The sequence below is a fragment of the Sinocyclocheilus rhinocerous genome, unplaced genomic scaffold, assembly GCF_001515625.1.
Source record: "Sinocyclocheilus rhinocerous isolate Xijiao unplaced genomic scaffold, SAMN03320098_v1.1 scaffold498, whole genome shotgun sequence".
NCBI classification, from domain to species: Eukaryota; Metazoa; Chordata; class Actinopteri; order Cypriniformes; family Cyprinidae; genus Sinocyclocheilus; species Sinocyclocheilus rhinocerous.
The window spans coordinates 348,010-365,871 of NW_015633594.1; the positions used below are offsets into that span (position 1 = coordinate 348,010).

A 17,862-nucleotide genomic window follows, 5' to 3' on the forward strand; every position below is an offset into this window, starting at 1 on the left:
AGTCTGATATTTCTCAGGCCCTCTCTCTCTTCCTTTTTTTAATCAGCTGAGCTGCACATTTTCACAGCTTGACTGGTACCATACAACCTGTAATATAGACATCAATGATTTTGACTGATGATAAAATGTTCAAAAATCGGATTCACTCTAAAGGAAGAACCTTTAAATATACAGCCAAATCTAGGTACCTAAATATTACCATGGCATTATGTTGATGGTTTGTTTCTTGGGTAAGCACCTCCCAAAACCTCCCAGCATTTTAATTTCCTGATTGGTAACCAAATAACATCTTTCTTCCTTATTTTGCATGTTTGCGTGTGTGTGTGTGTGCGTATGAGTGTGTTTGTGTACATGCTTGTCTTTGTGGGACTAAACCACAAACCTATCATCCCTGTCTAAACAATTATAACTTTACATGTTGTTATGTACCCGTGATCAACAGCTGGTTGGTTGTCAATCACATCAGAAAGCACTGATGGCCCAATCAGGTTTATCTTCTCGGGGTGCAGCCATGCCTGAGATCTAAGTCTGAAGAATCTGGTCTCGCTTGCTCAACCTGTTACTGAAGGACGGGTTAAAGACAAATGATATAGAAAGAGACTGAGGACTCTGAAAGACAGATCCAGGAAGACAAGAGGGAGAGAAAGACACCTTAAAGATGTCTGACTGAGGAAAATGGACTCAGTTAAATCCAGGTATCTATTGGGGAAGACTTAACTGAGAGTGACTGTGTGTGTGTGTGTGTGTGTGTGTGGTAAAGGAGATTGTCTAAAACACATCTAAATAATTAAAGAACTGAGACTGCACTGTAAATCTACTTTTACTTCAGACTTTGTGTGACTTACTGATGTAAATGGCATCTAAATCTACTTTTATTTCACCAATGCTGAATTTGTTTTCGAACATATGTGTTATGACTTATGTGTTTATGTATGTTCCATGTTATGCCTGTATGTGTAAGCACAAAAGTGCATTTGCAAACAGTTTATGTGCATGTATGTGGCCGTGTGTGTGTGTGTGTGTTTGTTCGTTCAGGGTATTTTACCCTGAATTGATGGCTGATGATAAAGTTGACACGGTGAGTCTGAGCAGAATTGGTGTATTGCCAGAAGTGATGTCAAACGTGGGTGGATTTTCAGATCTTTCCCAGAGCATGTGTGCGTGAGTCTCCTGAATCACACACCCGTGAGATTCATACATGACTGGGTAAACGTGGCTCACCTGAATTACAGTGAATTGTATGAATCAGAGTTAGCGTGTGAGGATATGTGTGTTTATAAGCTTCAGCTTGTCTGTGCATGGGCATGTCTCTTGTATATGGAATCCTGGCATGTAATGTGTGTGTGTGTGTGTGTGTGTGTGTCAAGTCAAGTCAAGTCAAGTTTATTTGTACAGCGCTTTTCACGATACAAATCATTGCAAAGCAACTTTACAGCAAATTAAGTTTCTACAATATTTAGTGGTAGCTTATCAGTGGTGACTGTCAATTAATGTACATATGGCAGAAATGTACGGAAAAATCAATTTGTAAAATTGACAGATTGTGTGTGTGTGTGTGTGTGTGTGTGTGTGTTTAAATATAGTTACCACTCGATTTACTTACATTTTGGGGACATATTTGTCCCCTGAAGTAAACTAAAACTTCCTTTGGGGATAAAAATACTGTTAAATGTATTTTGAGAAATAAAAGAACAAGTCATCTTATAATTTACAATGAAAAACTATCATTCCCAGAATTCCCTGTGTGATGCTTCACATTTGATGGTTCTTCATTAAAATAAGTATAGTGAATATGCTAATTCAGCAGAAAAGGTCTGTTGGATTTAAAAGTTTTTTTTTTAGTTTTTTTTTTTTGTATTTGTAAGTTACCACAGTTTTAAACTGCACATATATATAATATATATTAAATATACAATAAACACAAATAGTAAATATCTAAGTGAGGGTTCAGATTGAGGGGGACAGAAGACATCATTAGCTCAATATAAAAACAAGAGACGTCAATGGAAAATAATAGAAAACCCACCATGATAGAAAAACAAGCGCGTATGTGGCATGCTGGGTCAGGTCATGCGATGTGAGATGTTTTCGAGATTTAAAGGTCAGGTCAGTGGGCTTCAGAAGCCTGGTATCAGTTCCTTCCAGTTGTGGTCCTTCCAGCATTACTCAATGCTGCTACTACTTTCTCTTCTACTTTCCCTGTTTTGATCTTTGATCTTATTCATGTGTTAGACTATTAATCCTCATACTGCAATCTTATCTGTGTCTATCAGTAATCCATCAAAAGGACCGGAACTGAGCAATATCATGGCCCCAGAGGAAACTGCCCTCGGTGACAAGAGTGACAGACAGCGGGAGGAAATGAAAGAGGCAGACACAGACTCTCCTGATGGATTTGTTGCAGTACCATCAGTCGGTCAGCGGAGGGCACGAGAGAAACACAGATACAACACCGTAGGCTACCAGGTACCGAATTCATTCTAGATTATCATTTAGCACTGGATCATGCTTGCATCAGGTGCTTTCATCTAAACTGACTTTTAATGCATTGTAGATAGTCAAAAATGTCATGGGGTACTACGGTTCTGATATCATAATGAATAAAAAAGGCCTAATAAAAAGATGAAATTCTTGAAAGGAAAATCTTATGTAGTTAAGCATAATGTTTATTAGCAAAAATATTTTGTTATGTGGTGCAAACAACAAAGTCAAGTGGTGCGACAAAAGTGCTGATAAAATCAAAAAAGGAAATGATATCAGGACCCCTAAAAACAATGCGTGTCGTGGCCAATAAGTCTCATTAAATAATAGTCTATTTATGACATGATAAGGTTAGTTCAAGTTATGTAAAATATTGTATGGTACAACTTTCCAATATGGAGCTCCAAATTGCTCAAAATTAAATAATAATAAAAAAAATTAAATATTGAAATAAATGATTATATTTAATTTATTATCATTATTTTTAAATAGTTAATAAAAGCACAAATATGCAGTGCAGTCATGTTGACTACAAAACTTCAAAAAACGTGGGTTAATCAGGCTTGAGCTGATTTCTGTCAATTCTGCTTGTCACATTTAACCATTTTGTTTTGTCAGAAAAAGAAGCAGAGGACAGCTGTGGACTTTTCTACAGTGAGCAAGGGAACATCTGCCGGGGTGAAGAGCAGAGTTGCATTAAAGCAGGCACTTTTTAGCCAGGGAGTGTCTGACAAAAATGGCACATTTGAGGTAATTCATTTTTTGCCTGAACCGAGTACATAGCTCATAGGTACATAGGTTACATAGACAACTGACTGATTACATTTCTTTTATTCCAATTTCTGTCCCAGGAACGATCGGGTGCTGTCCAGGGGCAGGTGGACGCACTGAAACAGGTTCTGGACTCTTTCAACATACCTGCGGACCTGAAGTGGACATGGGGGGAGGGAGGTACTGAAAGAACACTGGAAAAGAGCTGGACAGACATAGTGCACTCTCATGAGGTAACAGAGAGAAATAGGAGGGGGGAAATACTTTTGTAACTTCCAAAATCCGACATAGGCTATTTCTACGGAACCCCTGAACGGGACAATGCTTTTCAATTTTTTGGCCTTCTCGCCAATACCTCCACATGGCAGTTTGTTAGGACCTACTTGTATACGTTTTGCCCAATTCGGTGGCTAATTCGTATGAATTCGTAAAATCATTTATAGCCTACTTTTATATGATCTGCTTATGCCCCACTGACTGTTATGTTTTATATCTTATGTTTTAAAGTTGTAACATCTATAAAAACATTTTATAGCATTTATACAAAATAAATAACATCATATGAATTAATATGAAATCGTCACCTTGTAAAAAATAGTTACGTTTTACATTCCGTAATGGTTGCAAAACAGGTTGGGTGATTATGACGTCTGCAGAAAGCATAACACAGAATCATGCTCAATAAGAAGGTGTACTAATTTATTTAAAAAATAAAAATCAGTCAGAACAGAGAAGACAGCGGAAATTATGTTGCATGTTCTATGACATTCTCTATTTCTCTCTGTCTCTATTTGTAGTCTATGTCAAAAACCCAGCGACACCAGCAGGAGGCGCTGTGGGAGCTTCTGAATACTGAGCTTAGCTACATCAACAAACTCACTATTGCCAAAGAAGTATGTCATAACGTTACAGTTTTTTAACATTATGGATTTATTATAATTTATAAGACAATCAATTCACTATAACAACAAAAATTAGAATAATAATATGTGTATGCTGTGCAGATGTTCTTTAACACATTGTTCCTTAGTCCTTTGTATTTTCATTCATGCATTTTTTATGTATTATTTAATAAGTGATGCATGTAACACTGTTGCTAAAGCTATGGCTAATGCACTTTCTCATTTCTGCACAGCTCGTGATGGCAGCACTGTCACACTGTCACAGATATGGATTTCTTCAAGAAGTATGTGCATCTCGTCTCGTCTTTCACATGTTTACGTGGAACCTTTTTCTTCTGAATTGACCTTCTAGAGTTACATACTCAGCATATCTAAATGGCAGGCAGACGGACTGCACAGCTGTATGTGACGGCAGAAGTGCGGTCAAATAATGTTCCGTTCACTGTCATCTGTCTGAGATCACTCATTCTGTTCATTGTATAATCTAGAGCATTACTGGTGATGTCACAAATGGAAACATTTTGTACGGACAAGATGGAAAATAATTTTGCTCTGGTGTAGAGCGTGTGGGCGACACAACCTGTATCAATTAATCTTTTTCCATTACTGTCTGTTCTTTCTTTCTTTTTCTTTTCTTTTGTTTTCTTTCGTTCTTTCTTTTTCAGGTCAGCCCCACAATGCTCTTTTCCAATCTTCCTTCTATCCTTGATGCACATCGACTTTTTTGGCATGAAGTGATATATCCAATGTTACAAGAGGTCCGTCTCACTGGAAGCCCTTTTGACCCTCTCAGACTTGAGGCAGGATGTTTGCAGGTATGATACAACGACTGTATATTAAATTATAAGCAATAAAGCTAAAAATAGATCCACCTTTGTTATTGCCTAAGACCCCCTCTACTTTTTACCTCATTTTTCATCTGTTCTAGTTTCCTGACCATTTTCCTGCATACTTTGAATACTGTTTGGAAGAGGAGAGAAATGTGGAGTTTACTCGGAGACAGCTTAACACAAACCCACAATTTCACACTTATCTTACGGTACTGCAGATCATATTTCTACGTTGAAAGCAGGGAATTATTCTATTGGGGTATATATATATAGGGGAAGTCGTGGCCTAATGGTTAGAGAGTCGGACTCGTAACCCAAAGGTTGCGGGTTCGAGTCTCGTACCGGCAGGGATTGTAGGTGGGGGGGGTGAATGTACAGCGCTCTCTCCCACCTTCAATACCACTACTGAGGTGCCCTTGAGCAAGGCACCGAACCCCCAACTGCTCCCCTGTTTAATATTTGCAATGTTGTCTTTTTCAGTTCAGGTATTTCAGTGTGATAAAAAAAAATAAAAAATCTTGGACTCAACTGTTTTGTAAACTTGTTTTCTCTCATTTAGCACAGGTTTTTTATTTATTTTTGCAACCGATTGGTCGTAGACCTCATTGACTGGGCTTATGCAGTTTTTGAGTGAAAAAAGGAATATTTGTGGAATATTTTGGCAATGTTCGCTCAAGAACTGAGCTCAGATCAATGGGGAAAATACTCGGGAATTTCGGGAAATCCTCTCCAGGTCAAAACAGAACATGAAGGTTAATAGATCTTAATGTGCAGAACATGTTTGATAAGTTTTGAAAATGTTTTAAACTTAAAAAGGAAACACAGAATGTTAGTTTATGCAGCATTAAAAAAAAATCCTGAAGCTAAATTAAGGCTGGAAAAAATGGTCAAAAATAGACATAAAAATGGGTAGTGAGGTGTGAATTTGTTTTCCACATTTCAGTTGAAATGTTTACCACACCAAGTTCCCCAGTCAATGTTTTTTGCACCAATGGACAGTATGCAAAGTCAGCAGGGTAGAAATGACTATGAGATTGCTTGCCTTTGTGGTGGTTTGACTGTAGTGGTAGGTTATGGGGGTGGGCTGTTTCCTGAAGGGTACATAGTTGAAATAACTGCACATTAAGCCCCGAAATTGCTTCATTCAATTTCTATTTAATTGACTAGCTGTACAGTAAAATGAAAATCAACATATAGAATGTCAGTTTTGAAATCACCGTGCTAATGTGTGATAATTTAATCATTTAATGTGATCATTTAAGCAAAAAAAAAAAAAAAAGTTTCAACAATAAATGAGTTAAAATGCACAATTCAAACAACAGATGAGCTATAGATTACGATCGAATGTGTTGCATGAAGATATGTGCATGCATGATTTTCCTGATTGTCTTGATGTTGTTCTGCAGTGGGTGGAGAATCATCCACAGTGTGGGCGAATGAGACTGGGCGATATGCAGGCCAAACCACACCAGAGAATCACCAAGTACCCTCTTTTGCTGAAAGCTGTTCAGAAGACCACAGAAGACCTCCCCACCAAAAACGCACTTGAAAGAATGGTGAGACTGTGACACAATGGTGATGAATCACGTCATACACTGTAAATTTCATTTGTACTATGTAAAACAAATACTAAGGGCATTATGAAAACAACATTAGTTATTAAATAAAAAAATTTTTTTAGTTTGACAATCCTTTCATGGTGTGATATTTCAAACTCTTGAGCTGCATTGCCTTTGTTATCATCTTTGCAATCTCTCTCTCTCTCTCTCTTTCTCTCTCTCTCGAATATGAACTGCTTGCTCAGTCTTTATTCTATCATTGAAGTTAAAGATAAAGATCTGCTCTCTTCTCACTCACTCTCTTCTCACTCACTGTTTTTCTCCTGCAGTTGAACAGTGTCAATAATTTTCTGGAATCTATCAATAACTATATGCAACTGAGAGATGATACTCTGGCCCTTTCTGTCGCTGCTCAAAGGATAGAGGGATACAAGATAGAAGGTCTGAGTGAAGAAATAGACAAGGTAAAAAAAAAATTCATCTTGAATACACATAAACTGAACATGCTTTGCTTATAAAAAAAAGTCTAACAGAAAGATTTCAACAACAGCACGTTCGTGAGTTCTGCTGCTTTAATTTGATGAGCCCGGTGAGGGGGGTGGGACCAAACGTCATACGGAAGCAACTAATGGAAGAAACTTTGAAGGTCAAAGTAAGAAAGGACACCAAGGCAAGTGAAAAGACAAACAAGGTGAATGATTTTTGTATTGACCTCAGAATTTCAGCATTTATTTCTGGTTATGTTAGGAGCTGGTGGTCCTTCTCTTCACTGATGTGTTGCTGATGACCAAAATGCAGAAGAAATCCGACAAGCTGAAGGTAGTGCGCCCTCCTCTGCCTCTGGAGAGAATATACTGCATTGAGCTCAAAGATGGATGTGAGTGTGACCACTAACACCAACATTTTACAATCTCACCTGCCTAACAGAATGTTTTAAACTGGGCTCACATCAGTATGATAGGGCAGTTATACCTTATGGCATGTTTAATGCGTATGGGCCATATTTTCATGCCCTGGTAATACTATTTTTGTTTTAATATGCCAAAATAAAGCGTTAAACACATTCTAAAATCTATATATATATTATATACTTTAAACTGTACGATAAACATTTGATACATCACATGCATATTATCATATGCACCACACTGTGAGAAAAAAAAAAATCTGCAGAGAACATTCAGGTAATTTTCTGCCAGGACATTATCAGTTAAGTTTAAGAACATGTATCAACCCTAAAACACAATGCAATGTGTAATTTAAAATACTATCAGTAAAATCAATTGCTTTATATTAACAAATTTTTTTCTGACTTGTCTTAGAGTGCTTACCATATGCAATGGGGTCCAAAAGTCTGAAACCTGAAAATCTAGGTTCAAATTTTTATTTAGGCCAGGAAATAAGCATAGTTTACCATAAACAAGTTTTAGGATTATAAATAATTTTAAAAACTAAATGTTTAGGAATTCCCCCCTTTTTAGGTCACTAAACAAATAAGCAAATCTGTGACGTTGATCATTCAAACTCCTACAAAATGTCATGTTTTTAATTTCATTGAAGAACAAGATGTTTGAACATTGTTAAATTATGCTGGTTTTACTTAAACTTTATGTAGCTCGAGTGCTGCTGTCACTAACCAAAACAAGAAAAAATAAAGTATTGCATTCATATTAATGTTGTAATGCAACTTTTCACTCAAATTGTTGTGCTAATACAAGAATGTGTAATAATAAAACATTAAACAAAAAATAGCATTGGTTGATGCCCTATACTGTATATTATCATATATTGATGCACCAGTTATATTAGTATAAGTCAATGTTATTTATATGCATAGTATGTTGTTTGAATGCTTGTAGAAATTTTTAATTTTAATCTCTGTATGTATACTGTAATGTAACAAAGGGAGTCTCAGAGAACTTTAAATGCAGTGCTTTTTATTAAAGTGATAATGATGAAGGTACAAAAAAACAATGCCACAAGACAGAAACCTAAAAGTGCAATACACTGTAGCAAAATCACGAAGACACAGAATGCATTACACACAACCAGTCAGTTTCAAAATGCATATTGATTTTCCACATGGAAAAAGCTTTCAAATCGTTCTGTTTTATGCATATAATTCTAGCATATAATTCTTAGCATGTCAGTGCACAGCATGGCATATTACTTGATGTGCTGGTTTCTGATTGGGCTTTATGAGAATAGCTCCACCTGGGTGTGTCAAATACCTGCTCATACAAGTCCTGGTACATTGTCACAAAAGATGCAATTGAGAATTCAAACATGCATATTGCCTGAATTTGTATATACTCTGGTGCACATTATAACCTCAAGAGAACTTAAGTAGAACAGAAAAGTTTTTTTTTTTGCTATAAATATTTATTTTATGATACTAGTTTAACTCTCATACTGTGTCTATTTCTCCCCTCTTTGCTCTGTCTGGTAGATTCGTTTGTGCTGGTGGAGGTTGGTGATCTAGGTTGTGCTGTCAGTGTGAACTTCCTGTCCACACCCAGTCCAGACAGCTGCGCGTCATGGGTGTCTGCTCTGCGTGAGACTCAGGTACTTGCATTCCTCTTGCAGCAAACACACTCGACACCAGTGTGACACGATGTACAAACCAAACCCTGAAGAAATGTAATTAGTTTTTTCCAAAATGAACACTTTGTACCTTCTACTTTTGGTACAAAACAGGGTCTGTTATGAAGTCATTTTTTTCCTTATGACCTAACTAGGAAAGTGTTGACTGTTGATCTTAGGAGCTGCTCAAACTAATCTATATCCAGTTTATGTATTTATTTGAGTTTTATTTTCCATTTATTTTAAATGAGGTTTTGCTCATTTTTTTCAACCCTGTTACCACAGATCCTAGGAATTCTATTAATAATCATTGAATTAAAATCTAAATTAAATAGACAAAACAAATGAAATTAAATAATTGTAATAATAAACTACACCAGAATGGGTAACAGGGTTGAAAGCATAAATTACACTGTCACTCAGTTATTGTTAAACTTACATTTACTAAACTAAAGTAAATATATTTGTTTGATTGTTTATTATTAATTAAGTAACAGAGTTGAAAGTAACAGGGTTGCAAATTTACCCAACAATTAAGCCTCCACTCAGTAGGGGCCTATAAGGTTTAGCCTCACAAATGCAGTCATCATTACAATTTGTTGAATTTGAGAACATGTAATGATATTATTTACTTTTTTACTCCATGTTTTAAAAAGTAACTAATGATGTTAAATATTTTTGTATTTGGGGAAAAACATGCAGTAATAGAGGAGCATGTATAATGTGGGAAACAGGTAATGCCTATGTTACGCTGTATTTACATTTTATTTATGTTTCTGGTAATCAAAATTAGTTGATAATCTCTGAGGAGAAAAACATGGGTGCATCTAATGCTTTTTTAAAAAGTAATTGGAATGTACACTAACCGTATCATGGAAAGTGACTTTTATTTACCAGAATAGACTTTATGTGCAGTATTTAAGTTTGTGAGCAGAATACTGTATCAGAATGTCAAATATAGTTGAATAGTTTGTAACTATAAACTGGTTCTTATTGATGATCACAGGCGGCCTTAGAGACTTTGAGGGAAAATGAGACAAACAAAACACTGAAGACAACAAGTGCGACAGAGTTTGGTGAATCAGAAAGACCTCCCATTCAGGACAAACTGTCTGTAAAAGTCACAGAGGATCCTGATGGCCAATCAGTATCTGATAGATCTGATAGTGATATTGAGGCAGCTGAGTTGGTGAGGCTATTTCCTTTCCCTAGGCGCAAGTCTGAGACAGAACTGTTGATGGATGTAGAGCAAAGTAAAGTTCAGCAGCTGGCAGAGGATAGGAACTCTCCACTGATTGGTCAGCGGAACGATTCGAGCCAATCAGCTCATGAAGAAGTTGCGGCAAAGACTGATTCAGCTGGATTAAAAACTGAAGAAGGGAGAAACAGGAATTATAGTCAGCAGTTGAAAGAGGATTTATTTGAGTTTTATTTTCCATTTATTTTAAATGAGGTTTTGCTCATTTTTTTCAACCCTGTTACCACAGATCCTAGGAATTCTATTAATAATCATTGAATTAAAATCTAAATTAAATAGACAAAACAAATGAAATTAAATAATTGTAATAATAAACTACACCAGAATGGGTAACAGGGTTGAAAGCATAAATTACACTGTCACTCAGTTATTGTTAAACTTACATTTACTAAACTAAAGTAAATATATTTGTTTGATTGTTTATTATTAATTAAGTAACAGAGTTGAAAGTAACAGGGTTGCAAATTTACCCAACAATTAAGCCTCCACTCAGTAGGGGCCTATAAGGTTGAGCCTCACAAATGCAGTCATCATTACAATTTGTTGAATTTGAGAACATGTAATGATATTATTTACTTTTTTTACTCCATGTTTTAAAAAGTAACTAATGATGTTAAATATTTTTGTATTTGGGGAAAAACATGCAGTAATAGAGGAGCATGTATAATGTGGGAAACAGGTAATGCCTATGTTACGCTGTATTTACATTTTATTTATGTTTCTGGTAATCAAAATTAGTTGATAATCTCTGAGGAGAAAAACATGGGTGCATCTAATGCTTTTTTAAAAAGTAATTGGAATGTACACTAACCGTATCATGGAAAGTGACTTTTATTTACCAGAATAGACTTTATGTGCAGTATTTAAGTTTGTGAGCAGAATACTGTATCAGAATGTCAAATATAGTTGAATAGTTTGTAACTATAAACTGGTTCTTATTGATGATCACAGGCGGCCTTAGAGACTTTGAGGGAAAATGAGACAAACAAAACACTGAAGACAACAAGTGCGACAGAGTTTGGTGAATCAGAAAGACCTCCCATTCAGGACAAACTGTCTGTAAAAGTCACAGAGGATCCTGATGGCCAATCAGTATCTGATAGATCTGATAGTGATATTGAGGCAGCTGAGTTGGTGAGGCTATTTCCTTTCCCTAGGCGCAAGTCTGAGACAGAACTGTTGATGGATGTAGAGCAAAGTAAAGTTCAGCAGCTGGCAGAGGATAGGAACTCTCCACTGATTGGTCAGCGGAACGATTCGAGCCAATCAGCTCATGAAGAAGTTGCGGCAAAGACTGATTCAGCTGGATTAAAAACTGAAGAAGGGAGAAACAGGAATTATAGTCAGCAGTTGAAAGAGGTAGATATAGATTTTTAATTTTAATAGTTAGTAATTTTGTGTTAAATGGAAAAAGAGTACTGTAAGTTATGGGAGTGGTGGTAAGTGATCTCAGAAATTTCAGTTTATTACAGATTGTTCAGGTACATGGCTCACAAAGGTTAAAAGTAGGTCATATTGTTTTAATTTTAAATTAATTTGTAAGTTATAATCGATTTTTGTAATTTATTTAACATTGGATAATATACAATATAATTTGTATTTTACATATAAAGGAAGCACAGCATCAAAATGAAAATGATGAAACAAATGTAAATATATATATTTTTGGGTAAAAGTTTTATTAACATTAAATAGGAATCTCAATTACGCAAAATATATGATAAATATGTGCATAAATATGTAATATGACCTCCATAAAATCTTAGTTTTAAAACTAATGTGTATTTGTGTCTGTAATGTTTTTTTACTTAAAATTTAAATAGTCTTTCTTTTTAAATTAACCCTAAAAATAACCTTAACTGCCCAGTGGAAAATCATTTTCATTTTAAGTATATTTGTTCCATTTGTGAGATATGACTGTAGAGAGGCTTCACTTGACAGTTTCATGTGCGTTAATTCTTCTCTCTGCCCACACGCACAATTCATCTGTGTACTGTTACATAAAATTCTCTCTAAATTATGACATTCAAACCTTCCCAGGAAATTGTAAGAAGATTCTACAACATCATTGTCCTAAAATTATATATAAGCACTTGTTACTTCTCTGGTTTTGCATTATAGACAAGTTAGTTCTTCATTAGGACCATTAGGAGTCAGGCTTTCCCCTGAAAAATAATTACATGCAATGATATTTTACTTAAAGTAATTATACATTTCTTTAATAACTCATTAAAGCTATGTAGTGCTCAGAACAGATGAGAAGATAATGTACATTCAATCTTCTTAGAAACACATAAATTAAAGTTTCATGACATTTCTGACAATTTGAATGTAGCTTAAGCTTCACATTCATGGTTTTCAATTAGGGGTCTGTGGACCCCTGAGGGTCTTTTAAGGGGGTCTGTGAAAAAAAATTGAATAAAATAAAAAAATCTTGATTCTTCTCATTTTGAACAAATACTACTTCATGATCACTATTTATAAAGTGTTAATTAAAAGGCCTGTAAACATACATTTATTAACTATTACTTTTTCTTTTTTTGTTGTTGCTAAAAATGGCATTTTACTGCACTGAAAGAATTGTGTAGGATTTACTTTGAACCCATTTTTACTCACAAATAATTACAAAGAAACATCAAGTAACAGAATTGAACATGACATTTCCAAGGAGAAAGACTGAAATAGTATTTTCTTGCAAGCACTGTAGTCGTTTTATTTACAATTTTGAAAAATCATTTTTTTACAGTGTAGGGAAGAAATGACAATAACCTTTACTTTTTTTGAAGACATTTACCCATAAACCCCTGTTCTCTCTTTTGAAGCAATCATGTCCTAGAGGGCATCAGTGTGGACTGGCCAGGCTGGTGTTTTGATGATGAGGAGGTTTTTGACTTTGAGAACTTTGACGATGAAGATTGGCTTGACAAGAAGCTGACCACAAAAGAGCTCCGGAGGTCAGAGGCGAAACCATCAGAGAGGCAAGATGAAATAGAATGTAGTGAGGTGTAGTCTATTAAATGTGTAGAGTTGTGTGAAAAGTGTTTGGAGAAATGTAATATATAAAGTTCTGTGGCGTTGTTTAATTATTATGTAACATGACTAGTATAGTCAAATGTATTTGAGAGATACATACAGCTTGCGAAAGATTTATTAACATTGTGTATATTGTTATTATTATATTTACTTAAATGTATTTGTGTACAGAATGTTTTCTCTGTATAGCGATATTAAGAAACCTGTTTATAGCTTGTATTTTCTGTGCACAAGAAACTAAAATAAATTAAATTAAAACATGAGAAACTGTTAAAGTATGTTTTCCCCTTATTGCTTTATTTACATAGATTTTACATTCATATTTGAAAATATATTTGCACCAAAATTAGTTTTTACAAAATGTATACATTTATATGTCAGTGATATATTTACAGAATAAATGGACTGCTACAATTGTCTGCATTTAAAACACACATCCACATAGGCATCTGGCATAAACACACACACACACACACACACACACACACGTTTACACACACACTGGCTTCGGATCTCCAACACAAGCTTCAGCCATTTTTGCCCCGCTCCTCCCTCTTTGCTCTCGTTCAGTGGCAGCCTGATGGACGATGGTTTCCATTGCAGGGTAAAGAAGGATCATCTTCTTCTGTAAGGAGGAATAAATGGGATGAATATGAGAAATGAGCTACAAATAACTCACACTAAATCTATTTTAGAGAGCTGTCTCCTGCAGCATTGAAATAGACTTAAATAGACAAAAAGACTGAAATGTACCCGGCGATAGTTTCTGTACATCTGGAACAAAATCAGGAATATCACCAAGAACAAAAATCCTAATCCCATCACCATAGCAGTTTTGTTGCCAGAACTTGAATTTCCGCTCTTTACAGCACCTGTAGAAATGAACAAAACGGAGAATCAGTGAAAATGCAGTGCTTCTAATTTCAGCTCCTGATGCTACAAATGTTCTGAAAAGTAGGGTTGTACTATTTTATCATTTTTGGATTCACAGCATGCTGCTTTTATTTATTGGCATGTAAATGCTCATGCAAATATCATTTCCTTTACTGTAATATAACTGCTCTACCTACCCATCACGTGAATTTGATAAGTCACGTTCCCCAGAACGCCTTGCTTCCCATAGAAGCGACACACCCATTCACCAGCATCTTTCTCAGTCACTTCTTGAATCCTGTAGCTCTTTGTCTTTTGAACCGAGGTCACCGTTTGAGTGTCGTTTGGTCCGTAAGTCACACGGAGCCATTCATAAGAGGTGATCTGGCTGGAGTTGCTGAGATGGCAGGTCAGGGTCACGGGTCCATTCCCGCTGGATGACGAGGATCTCGAAACTAAACATTAGAATTCAGAGAGAAATTCAGCATTCAGCAAATTCAGAATCCCACAAAACAGAAATGAACACCATTTTGATGATTAAAGGCCGATTCTAAAATGATTTAATTGCTGATAACTGATTTATAACTTTTTTTTAAATGAATAGCTGTTAAAAAGATTTTATGTATTATTATACTGAAACTACATGCAATTTTATGTAGGTTAGTTGCATCTATCTTTATGTGAAAATAGGCCTTTTGTCTTATTTTTAAAGTCACGTTCATAGAAATTCAGCTGAAAAAAAAAATAATAATAAACCACTTCACCCACTTCGCCCAGTATTCTGAGTGTTCTCGTGATATATTATTCCACTCACCTCGAGTCACAACTAGCTCCATCCTTCTTTGTACTTTAATTCTCCCTCTATTCAATCCCTTCATCATTCCTGAGCATGTATACATCCCTTCATCTCCATCCTCCACTCTCTGTATAGTAGCTGATGCTGAGGGCCCAGCAGATGCGCTGAAAGATGCAGGGAGAGGAAGACTAGAGTATGATGTTGCGGAGGTTCTCCTCCACATCACAGTGTACGGGATCAGACCCTCAGTAAAGACACAGGGCAAGGAGACGGAAGAACCCACAGCAGCGTACACCACTGAAGAGTCATTCTGAGGGGTGACGATTCCTGGAAAACCAACGGATAAGGTGGATGAGTAACTGTTGCAGACGTTATTTTAAAGAAGAAGCTGGTATTTAAAACAACACTCACCTTTGACCTGTAGGGATGTGGTTGCCTCTACTACCCCACCGTTGTATGCAACCCGACAGGTCCAGTGTCCCGCATCTCTTTGAGACACGTCGGAGAGGCTGGTTCTACTTGTGAATATGCCATTTTGTTTCCAGTTAATGCTTACAAACTGTGTCCCAGGACTGATATCGCACTTTGCCTCCGTTATTAAGCCTTCAACCACTATGGCAGGAGAAAATGACGCTGTGAAGAAAGAGAAAATATTACCGATAAGGCTTCCGGAAGACAGCCAATGGCTTAAGAAGGAAGAAGTGACCAATTCTTGGTTGTTACCTCTTACAACTCTGAGATTGATGACCTTCACCATCTGAGTCTTTCCTTCAACTTCACAGACATACTTTCCTCCATCTTCGATTGTTGTTTCAGTGATGTGAAGGCTGTAATCAGACTTTCCGAAGTTCGAGACGGGGCAGCTAGCCCGTGGTGAGTCTCTAACCGGACGAAACTCTAACCCGTTCTTATCTCGTCGCCAAACCGTCTTCAGTACACTAGGATATTGAGAAAGAGAGCAAGACATTAAAATGCTGTTGCTTTTTTGCCGATATATTTGACTAATAGATTGTCAGGTTTTGGATAATTGTGTTTATGGATGGATGGATGGATGGATGAAATTATCTTACTTTCCAACTATCCTGCTCCAGTAGACTGCAGTAGGATGTGAGATCGCAGAAGTCTCGTCTACACATGGCAGCACTGCGACAGAACCCTGAGCTACAAACACTTCACGTTCCTGGCACTGACTACCTGCAGAACACAGAAAGATTGCACACTTAAATCTACAAGAAGATAGAATTTAAAATGAGGTGAGAGAGATAAAACAATATTTTACTCATTCATGGTACTCTAAAATGACACGCTCACCTTCAAAAACCAGCGCTAGCCCCAGAACCATCAGGAAATGTGTCTTATTCATGTTTAGCTCTTCCAAGCAGATCAGTAAACGTGTGCCGTCTCTGGTCTTTGTTCTTGAATTTATAGTGTTGTGGGTGGTTGAGTGGGTTGGCAGGAGTTACTCGCTGTAGGTAGTTCCTCTTCTTCTCTGCTTCTCAACATCACATGACTTCTGAAGATGCATGTAGTGAAACTGTTGATGTGCGGTCTGACTGACGTACTTTGGAAAAAGTTAGAGAGAAAGAGAGACACTGAGAGAGTAATAGAATGAGGGAGAGGCAACACTTTGAGGGTTAATTCTCCCACGGATTCACCAGGTCTATCTTGAATTTTCTCTCACCACGTGAAAATCTTTTAGCTGAAAGTATGTCAGACTTCAAAGAATGGAAACAAATGTGTTGATATAAAACAAAACAACGACAAAAAAGCAATATGGAAAATTTACACAGGCAAGAATGTCTCTATAAATAATTAGGGTACTACACCTATGTAATTGAATTTATCTGCATAGCGCTTTGCACAATACATATCGTTTCAAAACAGAAAATGCATGCACTGTAAGAAAAACAAATTGCATAGAAAACCGATCATATCCTGGATGAAAATTACTAGTACATTTGTGTTAAATTTGCAGACATTTCCTTCAACCCTAAAATACCACACAATGCAACGTGTCATTCAAAATATGTGCAGAACCTGTAAAAAATCTAAACACAAAATTCCTTCACATTTACACATTAGGCTGTAGTTTTTACAGACTTTTTTAGATTGTGTATGTATGTATCATTATTAGTAATAGTATTTGATATTTTAATTTAATTTTCACATTTACACCTTTACATAAAAGACTATTTTTGCATGTAATCTTCCCTATACTATTTTCCTGTTTAACACTATAAAGCTGCTTTGACACAACCAGTATTTTATAAAGCGCTATACAAATAAAGGCGACTTGACAATATTTTTCATGTATAATCTTTTATACATATATATACATATATACAATCGTGGTCAGAATTATTGGTAAATATGATCAAAGAAGGCTGTGAAAATAAATCTGTATTTTGATCTTTTATTTTTTTTTAAATCACAAATATCTAACCTTTCATTGAACTAAAACAATTGAAAATGGGGGAAAATCTCATTATGAAATAAATGTTTTTCTCAAATACACAGTGGACACAATTATTGGCACCCCTAGAAATTCTTATGAGTAAAATATCTGTGAAGTATATTCCCATTCATATTTACAATTTTGAGCATACCAGGGTGATTATGAACATGAAATTATCCAGCCATGGCTTCCTGTTTAACAGGAATATAAATAGGAGGGAAAACAAAGCCCAAATTCCCTTAATCATCCATCACAATGAGAAAAAACAAAGAATATATTTCTGATGTGCAGCAAAAGATAACTGAGCTTCACAAATTAGAA

At 36.0% G+C, this 17,862-nt stretch overlaps 2 protein-coding genes across 2 annotated transcripts; one reads left to right on the plus strand and one right to left on the minus strand.

Annotated features, from left to right (window-relative positions):
- The first annotated feature begins 332 nt into the window (after nucleotides 1–332).
- Nucleotides 333–13,393, plus strand: LOC107744705 (pleckstrin homology domain-containing family G member 6-like). The gene is made up of 15 exons (XM_016558525.1): nucleotides 333–695; nucleotides 2,274–2,466; nucleotides 3,100–3,231; nucleotides 3,333–3,485; nucleotides 4,050–4,145; nucleotides 4,388–4,438; nucleotides 4,820–4,969; nucleotides 5,083–5,193; nucleotides 6,391–6,540; nucleotides 6,873–7,007; nucleotides 7,094–7,213; nucleotides 7,291–7,420; nucleotides 8,993–9,108; nucleotides 10,133–10,551; nucleotides 13,207–13,393. The coding sequence occupies exons 1-15, from the start codon at nucleotides 676–678 to the stop codon at nucleotides 13,391–13,393; spliced, it is 2,163 nt and encodes a 720-aa protein (XP_016414011.1). The 5' UTR covers nucleotides 333–675.
- A 369-nt stretch (nucleotides 13,394–13,762) lies between these two features.
- On the minus strand, nucleotides 13,763–16,484 carry lag3 (lymphocyte activating 3). Its single transcript, XM_016558494.1, has 8 exons — nucleotides 16,398–16,484; nucleotides 16,157–16,280; nucleotides 15,810–16,024; nucleotides 15,498–15,719; nucleotides 15,105–15,413; nucleotides 14,488–14,745; nucleotides 14,171–14,289; nucleotides 13,763–14,042 (listed from the first exon to the last, which is right to left on the minus strand). Exons 1-8 carry the CDS (start codon nucleotides 16,447–16,449, stop codon nucleotides 13,908–13,910), a joined length of 1,434 nt encoding a protein of 477 aa, XP_016413980.1. The 5' UTR covers nucleotides 16,450–16,484; the 3' UTR covers nucleotides 13,763–13,907.
- Between the last annotated feature and the right edge of the window lie 1,378 nt (nucleotides 16,485–17,862).